At 32.4% G+C, this 14161-nt stretch overlaps 1 protein-coding gene across 1 annotated transcript in view; it reads right to left on the bottom strand.

The window, feature by feature from the left end:
* The window catches only part of Dh44-R1 (Diuretic hormone 44 receptor 1), a 225696-nt gene that overhangs the window by 105929 nt on the left and 105606 nt on the right, over window positions 1–14161 (bottom strand). The window contains exon 2 of the mRNA XM_067773817.1: window positions 78–629. Coding sequence (XP_067629918.1) covers window positions 78–360 — 283 coding nt within the window. The 5' untranslated portion in view covers window positions 361–629. The remainder of the gene's footprint in view (window positions 1–77; window positions 630–14161) is intronic.

The following is a 14161-nucleotide window of genomic DNA, read 5'->3' on the forward strand; positions in this document are numbered from 1 at the left end:
AATATTTTTTTTTTTTTTTAATTGGAGTGGCCTAATGTAAACTCTACTTCAGTCTGCTACTATTTATTTGTACTTACGCGAGCTGTCATATTGAATGCCCTGAAACTCATCCAGACATGGTAGCGCCGCTAAAGTGCCGCGTGGCGTTCGCGGCCAACAAAGTATCGAATCGAAATGGGTGAGGCAGTAGGCGCTATCATTGCCGTAGGTCGTTGTATCCATATGCTCCTGCAACAGGCACACCAGCTCCGCGCTCTCATTAATTTCGTCGAGATTGTCGTATGATTCGAGTACTGTCTCGTCTCCACCCTCAACTTCAGTTATTATAGTAGATGTGTTGAACATATTCATTGCAGCCATTTGGTTATCCAAAGAGCCGGCAATTATTTTGCTTGTACTCGATCTACCACCGCTCTCACTTCTGCTGCTAATGATGACTATGTTTCTGATGTTATTATGATTGCTGCGGGGCTTTCTGTTGGTGTTGTACTTACTATAGTTTTTGTCGTTGCCAGTGTCGCAAATAAGACTATTGTATTATTGTTGGCTTTTGAATCGACACTGTTGATTATGTTGTAATTGTGGTCTTTCATCGTCGTTTTTGAGTTGTTGTTTATGTCAGCGAGGACCTGCAAAGCACAAATGTTGCACTGTTAAATTTGTTGCTGTTGTTTAAAGCTTATGCCTTTTAAACCAAATTATCAATAATATTCTGCTTAAATTGAAAAGGTGATTCTTTATGAGGAAGGGAGAAATGCCGAGAGAGGAGGGAGCTGTAGGGGTTGTGGTTTTAACAAAGCTTGTGGATTGCACTATGGGTCTCGCTTATATTTGGATTAATTGAAGCAACCGGTACAAAAGAAAGTATAAAGACTGGATCATTTCCTTTGTTAACAGTAATAGCGATCTGAATATGCACGTTCTCTTTATTGGAGGAGGAAACAATGATCACATGATTCTTTGTATCGCTAACTATGACGATATTCGCTTAATAATGCCCCGGGATAAAACATTATTGCACAAAAGCCGGTATAACGTCCTTTCCAAACTTTGAAGCAGCGGCTCTCAACATGAACAGGACATGCACCAGAGCCGTAGCATAAAAATTGGAAGCATTTCTTAGGCTCTGCTATGAGATACGTAGTCTTTTAGAGTGGAGCAGATATCACTTTTAATGCTCCCAAGGATATGTTTATTGTAGTGGAGTGATAGCAAAAAAAAAAATAAGTTTAATCATATTTGCTCTTTTGGGCATTGTTATGCAGAACTACTACTTACCTACAACAACTTGCAAGGCAACGGGGGAACTGAGGTGAGTGTACCCTTGATATAACAATAACAGGAAAATTAACTAGCTACAACATATTAAAAACCACAAAAACAAAAGCAGCAGAATCACAACGTTTCATCATCTACACACAATGTCCGACAGAGCAAACAGCAACAAATTGTTTGTGCTATCGCTCCACTACAATAAACATATCGTTCGGAGCTCCCATTCTGCGATTTGCTCTGCTTTAAAACTGGGTGTAGCTCATAGCAGGGCGCAAGAAATTATATTTCTTCTTTATGCTACGACTCTGATCTATGCTCTGTTCATATTCAGAGCTGGAGTAGTAGCAGAGTATATTTTTTATTGCTATTGCTACTCTATGGAAGTATTAACTATCACGTAGATGGATTAAGTTAATGTGTACCGACTAGAATTGTATTGTCCTTTAACTAGTCCATTGGAAAAACGATCTTTCAAATAGTTTCAATAATTGTGGAATCAGTATACTTTGTCTCGTAAATGTAGCCCCAGGGTATTGTGCGGTATATCGAAGCCCCCATCGATGGCTGATTGGCAGTGTGGTTATAACTTACTGAGTATACTTCAGAGCTACGACAATATTTGGAGATGACCTGCGACAGGAAAATCGACATATCAGACCCCGACCTTTTAGACATGGCGACTTCTTTTCATAAGATTTATTTATTTATTTTGTAGCTGTAGCAGTAGAGAAATATTATTCTTCTTCTCTATGAGGCTGAATTGCTGGTTTTTGCTGCTGATATTGACATCATCATTGCCCCTAAAAATCAGCCGTAAAACACGAAAGAAACATTCGAAATAGTTATTTTAAATTTTTTATCATGGTGGAGAATGCTTTCACGATCAATTCATTTTCAATTTTAGTGCAAGTTGATATTAATGGCAAATTTTTTTATCCCCGGCTAATGCTGCAGTTTACATGGCAGATCAACGTCAAATTAAGTGCCAGAAAGTGGGGGAATTTACAAAGCGACCAGAGTAGAATCTGAAGCTGTAAGAAGCAAAAGAGTTCACCTTAAGGATATATGATATTTTCGATTCCGCCCATCAAGACGCTTTGGATATGATGAACTCAGAAGAAGACAAGTTTTTGCAAAACCAAGGAGAACGGTCGTCCAGGCCACCTACGAGTTCGCCTTCTGTCTCTCTTCTACATGCGCTCCACTGGAGAATTTAACATGGCGATGTCCTAGGCGGTGGAAGTTGTCCCCGCTGCATTACATTTTCTGTAGTTCCGAGCTAGATAAAAATTTCTACATTACAACTATATAGTTGATTTATTGGTACATTTTCGATAGTCTCGAACTAGTGCACAACTTCGTAGTTGTGATTTATTGCTTTCGTTATCACTTTTTTGTTGATTGGCTAAATGGAACCACTTTCTTGCCAATTTGCTTACCTATATGCTAAGCAGTTTACGTAAGTGTAGGGAAATAATGCATACTCATAGCGGAAGCTCCTTAAACCCCGTAGCCGTTTTTGTTATAAAAATTTATCAAATATACCTTACGGTAAAAAAACAAGACGACAATGTTTTCGCTGTTACAGCATTTCCACTGTAAGTGGAGCTATCTAACGGAACTTTTTAGTATCTGTAGTAAGCATTAATACATCCTTAACTCATTTTGTAATATTCTGCGATGTGAAACACAGTAAGAGTCTATCAGCTTACGTGAAAACAGCAATATTGTCAAAACAATGGTTTTTTCCGAAAAACAAAAAGTTGAAATAATTGCATACAAGCGGCAAAACATACCAAATGCCGATATAGCACGTGCAGTACATTGCAATGAATCGCCCGTAAGACGATTCTGGACGAAATATACTAAAACACAAAGTTTGGCCAGTCGAACTGCAAGTGGACGCCTAAGAAAGACAACAGATCGCGATGATGAACCGAGGGTAACCCTGGAATGTGTTTGTATGACTTGTGTATCAAATGAAGGGTATTAAAGAGTATTTTATGAGGGAGTGGGCCATAGTTCTATAGGTGGACGCCATTTAGGGATATCGCCATAAAGGTGGATGAGGGTTGACTCCAGAATGTGTTTGTACGATATGGGTATCAAATTAAAGGTATTAATGAGGGTTTTAAAAGGGTGGTGGTAGTTGTATAGGTGGTCGCCATTTCGAGATATCTATCGCCATAAAGGTGGACCAGGGGTGACTCTAGAATGCGTTTGTACAATATGGGTATCAAACGAAAGGTGTTAATGAGTATTTCAAAAGGGCGTGGGGTTTAGTTCTACAGGTGGACGCCTTTTCGAGATATCACCATAAAGGTGAACAAGAATTGACTCTAGAATGTGTTTGTACGATATGGCTATCACATTAAAGGTATTAACGAGGGTTTTAAAAGGGAGTAGTGGTAGTTGTATAGGTGGTCGCCTTTTCGAGATATCGGCATATAGGTGGACCAGGGGTTACTCTAGAATGCGTTTGTACAATATGGGTATCAAACGAAAGATATTAATGAGTATTTTAGATTTAGATTTAGTTTTATTTATTAAGTCTATGGTTTAGAAACCTTACAGACTAAGACGTACATAGGTTATTAATTATATTAAAAATAGTACATTCAAAGTGTTTCTTTAAATTCATTGCGATTTACAAATATATCTAAATTTATTTCTCTACATAACAAATTAAATTCCGATAGCAGTCTGATAATTGGTTCATTTTGAGCATACCTGGTTTTGCAGAGGTCAATAGCAAATAAATAATGATGTCGTAAGTTTCTAGCTGGAACATTGAGTTTAATACAACGAACTAAAAACGGACAATCAATAGTCCCATTGAGAGCATCACGAATAAAAACTAAGCCAGATATCAATCGCCTACTGGCAAGAGTATGCGACTGATCAGTCTGCACCGCGGAACATAAGAGGAATAGGCATATTAAACCTAATACTGGATAATGCAAATTTTAGAAACTTTTTTTTGTATATGTTCAAGTCTATTGGAATGCACTTCATAAAACGGATTCCAATTTGGACCTTACAAATGTACTAAACAGCAATTTTTTAATATAAGGATCCTTAAATTCTGAACTATTTCGTCTAATGAAAGCTAGAGAGGAATACGCTTTAGGTATAATGTAATTCAAGTGATCAATAAACGTGAAATTTGAGTCAAAAACAACCCAAGGTCTTTGATTTTGTAACTAGAACTGAGGACAGAGCCAGAAATAGAGTACGAAGATATGAGTGGCAATCTAATTTTGTTGAAGGTGACCGAGCAGCATTTTTCGATATTGATCATTAGCATATTTCGGTCACACCATTCCTGGAATTTGTTAACCTCATTTTGCATAATTTGAATATCAGAGAAGCTTGTTGTTTTTTTTTAAATTTTTAATGATCGGCATAATGTAGATGTTCACACAATGAAAGACACTCTGAGCAATCGTTGATGAAAATAACAAAAAATAGAGGACCAAGGATACTACCTTGAGGAACGCCAGAGGTTGCTCTATATGAAAATGATTTTACGCCATCAACAACAACATAGTTAATTCTATCTATTAGATATGATTTTACCCATGACAAAAAAGTAGAATGAAAGCCAAAATTTTCAAGTTTTTTAATTAATAAGTCGTGAGACACTCTATCAAAAGCTTTTGACAAATCAGTATTGATTGTATCTACCTGAAAGCCCTCCACAAAGACTGAAATACAAAAATTAGAGAAAACAGTTAGATTAGTGACCGTAGATCTGCCCGGTATAAAACAATGTTGAGTATACGAAATATGGGGCTTGATAGCAAATTATATTTTAGAGCTAATGATTATTTCAAATAATTTAGCAATATTAGTAATTTTAGAGATAGGACGATAGTTCGAAACTAGATTCTTACTCCCACTCTTAAAAACTGGAGTAACAGAAGTCACTTTCCATTCATCTAAAAAATAACCTGACCTAAGAGACAAATTAAACAACAAAAGTAGCGGATACACTATATATGACGTGCATTGTTTGAGAAAAAAAAGCAGAGATATTATGAGCATCTAATTTCTTGGAGCATTTTAGGTCTTTTATAGCTTCGAAAATATCTTCCTCAGTTAAAACTAGGGAGCCAAAATCAAGCGAAGAAGCTAATTGCCCAGCACTAGAAGTATCACTCTGAACACAATTATCAACAAAATTAGACTTAACAAGAAAGGAAGGTTAAGTTCGGGTGTAACCGAACATTACATACTCAGTTGGTGACAACATAAGGGAAAATAACCATGTAGGAAAATGAACCGAGGGAAAACCTGGAATATGTTTGTATGACATGTGTATCAAATGAAAGGCATTAAGAGTATTTTAAGAGGGAGTGGGCCATAGCTCTATAGGTGGACGCCATTTAGGGATATAGCCATAAAGGTGGATCAGGGTTGACTCTAGAATGCGTTTGTACGATATGGGTTTCAAATTATAGGTATTAATGAGGGTTTTAAAAGGGAGTGGTGGTTGTTGTATAGGTGGTCGCCTTTTCGAGATATCGCCATAAAGGTGGACCAGGGGTGACTCTAGAATGCGTTTGTACGATATGGGTATCAAATGAAAGGTGTTAATGAGTATTTTAAAAGGGAGTAATCCTTAGTTCCATAGGTGGACGCCGTTTCGAGATATCGCCATAAAGGTGGACCAGGGGTGAGCCTAGAATGTGTTTGTTCAATATGGGCATCAAACGAATGGTGTTAATGAGTATTTTAAAAGGGAGTGGTCCTTAGTTCTATAGGTGGATGCCGTTTCGAAATATCGCCATAAAGGTGGACCAGGGGTTACTCTAGAATGTGTTTGTACGATATGGGTATCAAATTAAAGGTATTAATGAGGGTTTTAAAAGGGAGTGGTGGTTGTTGTATAGGTGGACGCCGTTTCGAGATATCGCCATAAAGGTGGACCAGTGGTGACCCTAGAATTTGTTTGTACAATATGGGTATCAAAAGAAAGGTGTTAATGAGTATTTTAAAAGGGAGTGGGCCTTAGTTCTATAGGTGTACGCTATTAACATTCAAGTTGATATTTAAAAAATCTTTTATTTTGATTTTGTTTTTAAAAATTTATATTTTGTTTATTTTTGAGTTTAGATATTTTCTAACAAATTAGAATTTTCTTTTTTTGAAGTTATTCAAAATTTTAAGTTAACACGAAAACTCAATTAAAATTATTTTAAAAATTAAAGTAAAGAGTACAAAGTAGTTAACACTATATTTACTCCCCCTCCAAGAAAATTTGAAACAAACAAATTATTAATTAATATTAAAAGTAACCTTTTTTTGTTTTTTGTTGTTTAATGTATTTGTATTTAAATTAGTGTTAATAAGTATGTTTGCTGGTTTAAGTAAATCAATTGAAATATTTTTAATAGTATTTTTGTATTGAATTGTAAATGTTTTATTTTTCTTAGAGATAACTTTAAAAGGTCCTTCATAAGGTGATTCTAAATTAGATTTACGAAGAACTTTAACAAAAACATACTCACAATTTTCTAATTGTTTAGGAACGAAAAAATTTTCTTTATTATGATGAAACACTTTAGAACGAACAAGCGAAAAATATTCTCTTATTTTATGAAGAGCGTCATTAGAAAAATCATGTTCTTTATTACTATTTGAAATAATTAATTCACCAGGTATTCTAAGTGTTTGGCCATAAACAAGTTCAGCAGATGAACATTTTAAATCTTCTTTAATAGAAGTTCGTAAACCAAGTAGAATGAATGGTAAAATGTCAGACCAATGAACCGAGTCGTTTGATGCTATAATTGCTGCTTTTAAAGTTCGATGAAATCTCTCTGTCATGCCATTTGCTTGGGGATGGTAAGGAGATGTATGAATTTTATGAGAACCTAAAAGTTTAGTTAATTCCGTAAAAAATTTTGAGGTGAATTGTGAACCTTGATCTACTGTAATATTCAATGGTATACCAAATCGTGGTATATAATTTTGAATAAAAGTTTTTACTATAGTATTTATTGAAATATCTTTAAGTGGATAAGCTTCAGGCCAACGTGAAAATCTGTCAATAATTGTTAAAATATAACAATTTCCATTTGAAACTGGAAGAGGTCCAACAATATCCATATGAATATGTTCAAAACGGCCTGATGGTATTTGAATTTTTTGGATAGGAGATTTAGTATGTCTTGAAATTTTGGATTTTTGACAATTGATGCAAGATGAAGTCCAATCGTTAATCTCTTTACGCATGTTAGGCCAATAATATTTATTTTGAATTAATTTTCTAGTTGTTCTTATACTTGGATGAGATAATGAGTGAATTTTGTCAAATATAATTCTTCTCATAGAATGTGGAACATAAGGTCGAAAAGGTTGTAGAGAAATATCACACCATATGTTTAAATTAATAATTGGAATATGAATTTCTTTTAAATTATTTTTAAAATTTGGATCAGAAATGGTTTTTTGTAAAAATGTATCAGTTTGCTGTTCTTTATATAAAGTTTCTAAATTAATATCTTGAGTTGAAATTGCATTTATTTCTGGAATACGGGAAAGTGTGTCGGCAACTATGTTGTCTTTTCCACGTATATATTGAATATCATTTGTAAATTGAGCAATATATTCAAGATGACGTAGTTGACGAGGAGATCTATCTACTTTAGAATTTAGAACATGAATTAAAGGTTTATGATCAGTATAAATTGTAAAAGTTCTACCTTCAAGAAAATGTTTAAAATGTTTAATTGAATTATAAATTGCCAAAAGTTCACGATCAAATGTTGAATATTTAGTTTCTGTTGCAGTTAGTTTTCTTGAAAAATAAGCTAAGGGTTCTAGTATATTATTGCTAGTTTGTTGAAGAACTGCTCCAATAGCAACATTTGATGCATCTACTGCTAATGATAAAGTACCATTTTTGTCGAAATGTGTAAGTAAAGTATTTTTAGCAAAAAGTTTTTTAACATTTTCGAAAGCTATTGTGGTTTCATTTGTCCAATTTAATTGTTTGAGTTTGTTTTTAATTGCATGTGTTAACATTTCATGCAGAGGACTAAGTTCTGTTGCTAACATTTTAATATATCTGTGATAGTAATTTATCATACCTAAAAATTTTTGTAATTTATTTATAGAAATTGGTTTTTCAAAATTTGTTATGATTTCAATTCTATCTAAAGATGGTTTAATACCTTCGCCTGAAATTTCGTAACTTAAAAAATTTAATTTATTTACACCGAGAGTACATTTTGAAGGTTTGATATTTAAATTATATTCTTCAAGTCTTTTGAAAACTGATTTTAAATGATTTATATGTTGATCTTCATTATCACTGGCAATAAGAATGTCATCAATGTATGTAAATACAAAATCGAAATCAGAAAATACTTCATTAATAAAGCGTTGGAAAGTTTGAGCACTGTTTCGTAAACCGAAAGGCATTCTTACGAATTCAAACATTCCAAAAGGGGTAGTTATTGCAGTTTTATGAATGTCTTCTTCTGCCATTGGAATTTGGTGGTAAGCACGCACAAGATCAATTTTGGAAAAAAATTGTTTGTTTTTTAAATCAATTGTTAAATCGTGAATATGTGGTAAAGGATACCGATCTGGTGTAGTAATAAAATTAAGTCTTCGATAGTCTCCGCAAGGTCTCCAATCATTTGGTTCTTTTTTAGGAACGAGATGAAGTGGAGATGCAATAGGAGAATTTGAGGGTCTGCATATACCCGTTTTAACTAAAAATTCAAATTCAGCTTTAGCAATTTTAAGTTTGATTGGATCAAGACGTCTGGGTTTCGAAAATGGTAAAATACCTTTTGTTTCTATCCTGTGAACCGTATGGTGTTTAACTTTTTTAGTATAATCTGGTTCACAGGTAATAGATGGAAATTCATTAAGTAATTTTGAAAACTTATTTTCGACAATAGGAATTTTGAGTGAGAAAATATCAGAAAATCCAGAAGATCCAGTAACTTTAATTCTTGTAGTAGAATCCATTATTTCTTTATTTTTAATATTGACAATAATTCCGAATTTTTCTAAAAAGTTTGCTCCTAAAATTGGTGTATCAATATTCGCAATAATGAATGGAAATTCAAAATCTCTTCTTAAACCTAAATCAATTTTAAGTAGTTTTGTACCGAAAGTTTCAATTGAAGAACCGTTTGCTGCGGTCAAAGTAAGATCCGAATTTCTTTTATAAATTTTAAATTTAGAAAAAGGAATAACTGATACAACTGCACCTGTATCGATAAGAAAATTAAGTTTATTGAATTTATCAAATATGAATAGGCGACGAGTAGGTTTAATAATAGTTCCATTATCCGTCACCGTCATAATGGATCGTTTCAGTTTAAATTTTGTTCGGAATTTGAATTGTGATTTTGATTAAAATTGCATGGGGGTATACATTTAAGAGCGTTATTCTTAAATTTTTTGTGATACCAACAAATATTTGTTTGTGAAGTAAAATTACGATTGTTTGAAAAATTTCTTGATTTTGAAAAATTTCGAGATTTAAATCTATTTCTATCTTTAGATCTTGAACGGATTTGTAATTGATTAATATCATTAGAAATTTTATTTAAATTTTGAAAAATAGCCGTGGTTAATTCAGTTAAATTTTTAACGCATTGTTATAAAATATTATTATTTATACTTGAGACTACAGGAGATTTGGAAGAATGACGTTTGTTGATTAAATCAAAAAGTTTGTCAGCTAAAATAATTACTTCATCTTTATTTTGATTGTTACTAGAAGTTAAATGGATTTGTATTTCTTGTGGCAATTTACGAATCCATAATTTGAAAAGTAATTCTTGACTTACAATGGAGTCAGTACCTATAAGTGATTTCATAAATCTGAATAATTCAGATGGTGAACGATCACCAAGTTCAGTTTTTGAAAATAATTGTTCTAATCGTTTTTCTTCGCTAAGAGAAAATCTTTCACATATAATTTTTTTGATTGTATCATATTTATTAAAAAGAGGAGGAGGGTTAATAACATCTAAAATTTTAGATATAGTATCTCGTTGAAGAGTAATTAGAACATTTTGAAATTTTAAATTATCATCATTGATATTGTTAATTTCAAATTGTCCTTCAACAAGCAAAAACCAGGCATCAGGACAATCTTGCCAAAATTGTGGTAATTTAATAGATTTAGTAGAAGGAAAATTTGTAAAGTTATCTTGTGTTGAAGTATTTTGTGTTGTATTAGAGATGTTGTTTTGAGTTGTATTGTGAGTCATGATGTTATTTGTATGGTTGATATTTTGATTTTCTGCATTTGTAAATTTACGAGTTCGTATTGGTGAACGTAGAACCATATGAAAAAAAAAAATAAATAAAATAAAATGAAAAATTTGAAAATTAGGAAATATTTAAGATTTTTTTTGGAAAGGGAGTTAACAATTTAAATAAAATATTTAATTTTATATAAAAAATAAGTAAATTTAAATAATTGTTAAAATATAAAAATAATCTTAAAATAAATTTGAAAGTTAAAAGGTTTAAAATTTTAATTTAAATTATAATTGAAAAATTTTAAATTTAATATTAGAATAAAAATTATACTTACATAAAATTAAATTTAATAAAAAAATATTAAAATTAATAAGTAGTTGATTGATGATTGTTTAAAAAATATCTTGAAATTAATATCTGGATTGTTTGATATCGTAATGCTTTTAAAATATGCAATGGCTTTTTTGTTTTATTTGTAAATCTCTTAATTTTCATCGTGAAGTCTTCATTTTAAATCTGTTCTTGTGTGTATTGCGTGCAAAATTGTTGTTGTGGTTTGGATAACCCAATCGCTGCTTTTAAGAGTATTAGGTTGTAAATGTTTTAATTTTGTTTACACACACGTTTTTAGAGTTTTTTATGTTTTTAATTTGATTTTCAACATTTATTCTTTGTTTTAATGTTTCGTATATATAATTTACAGCGACTGTTATATGAAATTTGCACAGAATGTTGTTGTATTGCTTCTTGTTCACAAATATATAGGGAACACAAATATAGTTAAATTATATGTACAAGAATTTCAATAGTGCTATTTATTAAATTTTTTATTTAGTTAATTCTTCAGCGCGTAGTATTCAGACACCCAATTCTTTCGGCAGATCGGAAAGTTGATTGCATGACAAATTCAGCAAAGTAAGGCGTGTAAATAGAGATACAAATGCTGGTACTTTAGTTAGTTGATTCTTGACAAACACCAAATCACCAGCACAGTCCTTGAGAAGTTGAAGCAATTCAGGCAATGTACATTATAATGGATTGTTGATAGATATTGTATTGTAATAGTAGAGAATTTAATTTTGTTTTATTTTTGTTCATTATTGTATTAAAAGTTTAAAGATTCTTGTTCAATTAATTTAATGATATTGAAGCGAAAATTTTGCACATAAACTATTTTGTAAATAATAGTCTAAATTATTTTAGATGTTTTTACACTATACACATTTTTAGTTTATTTTAGAATATGTTTCTGTTAATCAAATTCCTATATAAAATAGTCTTTGAGTTTTAAACTAATCACTGCCTTAATGATCTGGCTTTTCTTTAATCACATTTCCGTATCATTGTGTAAGCACATGTATGTAGATATTTTCTAACAAATTAGAATTTTCTTTTTTTGAAGTTATTCAAAATTTTAAGTTAACACGAAAACTCAATTAAAATTATTTTAAAAATTAAAGTAAAGAGTACAAAGTAGTTAACACTATATACGCCTTTTCGAGGTATCGCAATAAAGGTGGACCAGGGGTGACTCTAGACTTTGTTTGTACGATATGGGTATCAAATGAAAGGTGTTAATGAGTATTTTTAAAAGGGAGTGGGCCCTCGTTCTATAGGTGTTCGCCTTTTCGAGATATCGCCATAAAGGTGGAGCAGGGGTGACTCTAGATTGAGTTTGTACGACATGGGTATCAAATTAAAGATATTAATGAGAGTTTTAAAAGTGAGTGGTGGTAGTTGTATATGTGAAGGCATTTCCATATATCGACCAAAATGTGGACCAGGGTGACCCAGAACATCATCTGTTGGATACCGCTAATTTATTTATATATGTAGTACCTGCCAAGATTTTAAGGGTTTTTTATTTCGCCCTGCAGAACTTTTTTAATTTTCTTCTACTTAATATGGTAGGTGTCACAACCATTTTATAAAGTTTTTTCTAAAGTTATATTTCGCGTCAATAAAACAATCCAATTACCTTACCATGTTTCATCCCTTTTTTCGTATTTGGTATAGAATTATGGCATTTTTTTCATTTTTCGTAATTTTCGATATCGAAAAAGTGGGCGTGGTCATAGTCGGATTTCGTTCATTTTTCATACCAAGATAAAGTGAGTTCAAGTAAGCACGTGAACTAAGTTCATTAAAGATATGCCGATTTTTGCTCAAGTTATCGTGTTAACGGCAATGCGGAAGGACAGACGGACGACTGTGTGTAAAAACTGGGCGTTGCATCAACCGATTTCGCCCATTTTCACAGAAAACAGTTAACGTTATAAAATCTATGCCCCTACCAAATTTCAAAAGGATTGGTCAGTTTTTGTTCGAATTATGGCGTTAAAAGTATCCTAGACAAATTAAATGAAAAAGTGCGGAGCCACGCCCATTTTGAAAATTTCTTTTATTTTTGTATTTTGTTGCACCATATCATTACTGGAGTTGAATGTTGACATAATTTACTTATATACTGTAAAGATATTAAATTTTTTGTTAAAATTTTACTTTAAAAAAAATTTTTTTTTAAAAGTAGGCGTGGTCCTTCTCCGATTTTGCTAATTTTTATTGAGCGTACATATAGTAATAGCAGTAACGTTCCTGCCAAAGTTCATCATGATATCTTCAACGAATGCCAAATTACAGCTTGCAAAACTTCTAAATTACCTTCTTTTAAAAGTGGGCGGTGCCACGCCCATTGTCCAAAATTTTACTAATTTTCTATTCTGCGTCATAAGTTCAACTCATCTACCAAGTTTCGTCGCTTTATCTGTCTTTTGTAATGAATTATCGCACTTTTTCGGTTTTTCGAAATTTTCGATATCGAAAAAGTGGGCGTGGTTATAGTCCGATATCGTTCATTTTAAATAGCGATCTGAGATGAGCGCTCAGAAATCTACATAACAAATTTCATCAAGATACCTAAAAATTTACTCAAGTTATCGTGTTAACGGACGGACGGACGGACGGACGGACGGACTTGGCTCAATCAAATTTTTTTTCGATCCTGATTATTTTTATATATGGAAGTCTATATCTATCTCGATTCCTTTATATATGTACAACCAACCGTTATCCAATCAAACTTAATATACTCTGTGAGCTCTGCCTTTCCTTTATACCTGTACAACCAACCGTTATCCAATCAAATTTAATATACTCTGTGAGCTCCGTTCAACGGAGTATAAAGTTCAATATAATAAATAATAACCTCCAAATAAGGCCATTTTTTTGTTAAATAAAATTATAGGGGGTTTCGCACTTTCATCCATATATGTATGTCATCAACATACGACATACAAAAATAACAAATAAAATATGTACTTACTAAAAGAAGTGCATAGTCCTCGTTTTATTTGTCCAGCTGATGGATCATTGTCGCCCATTACAACATTAAACTGAGGTTGTTCATGACTTCTTTATACTACTTGCAACCTCTCCAGCCACAAATCATTTATTTAATTTAAGAAGTTATGAATCACGCAGTAGTCCCTTATAATAATAGCTGCCCTACCAACTCGGTTGTCTAAACCTTTTCCAATTAGACGGAATCGTCCTTTTAGCTGGCAAAAGCCATTTTCAGACACCCTTCTATATTTCGATAGATTATAATTAAAAAGTATTTGCGTTTCAGTTAGCGCCATAGAAAAAG

Source organism: Eurosta solidaginis, chromosome 3 (assembly GCF_040869045.1).
Source record: "Eurosta solidaginis isolate ZX-2024a chromosome 3, ASM4086904v1, whole genome shotgun sequence".
In the NCBI taxonomy this organism is placed as follows: Eukaryota; Metazoa; Arthropoda; class Insecta; order Diptera; family Tephritidae; genus Eurosta; species Eurosta solidaginis.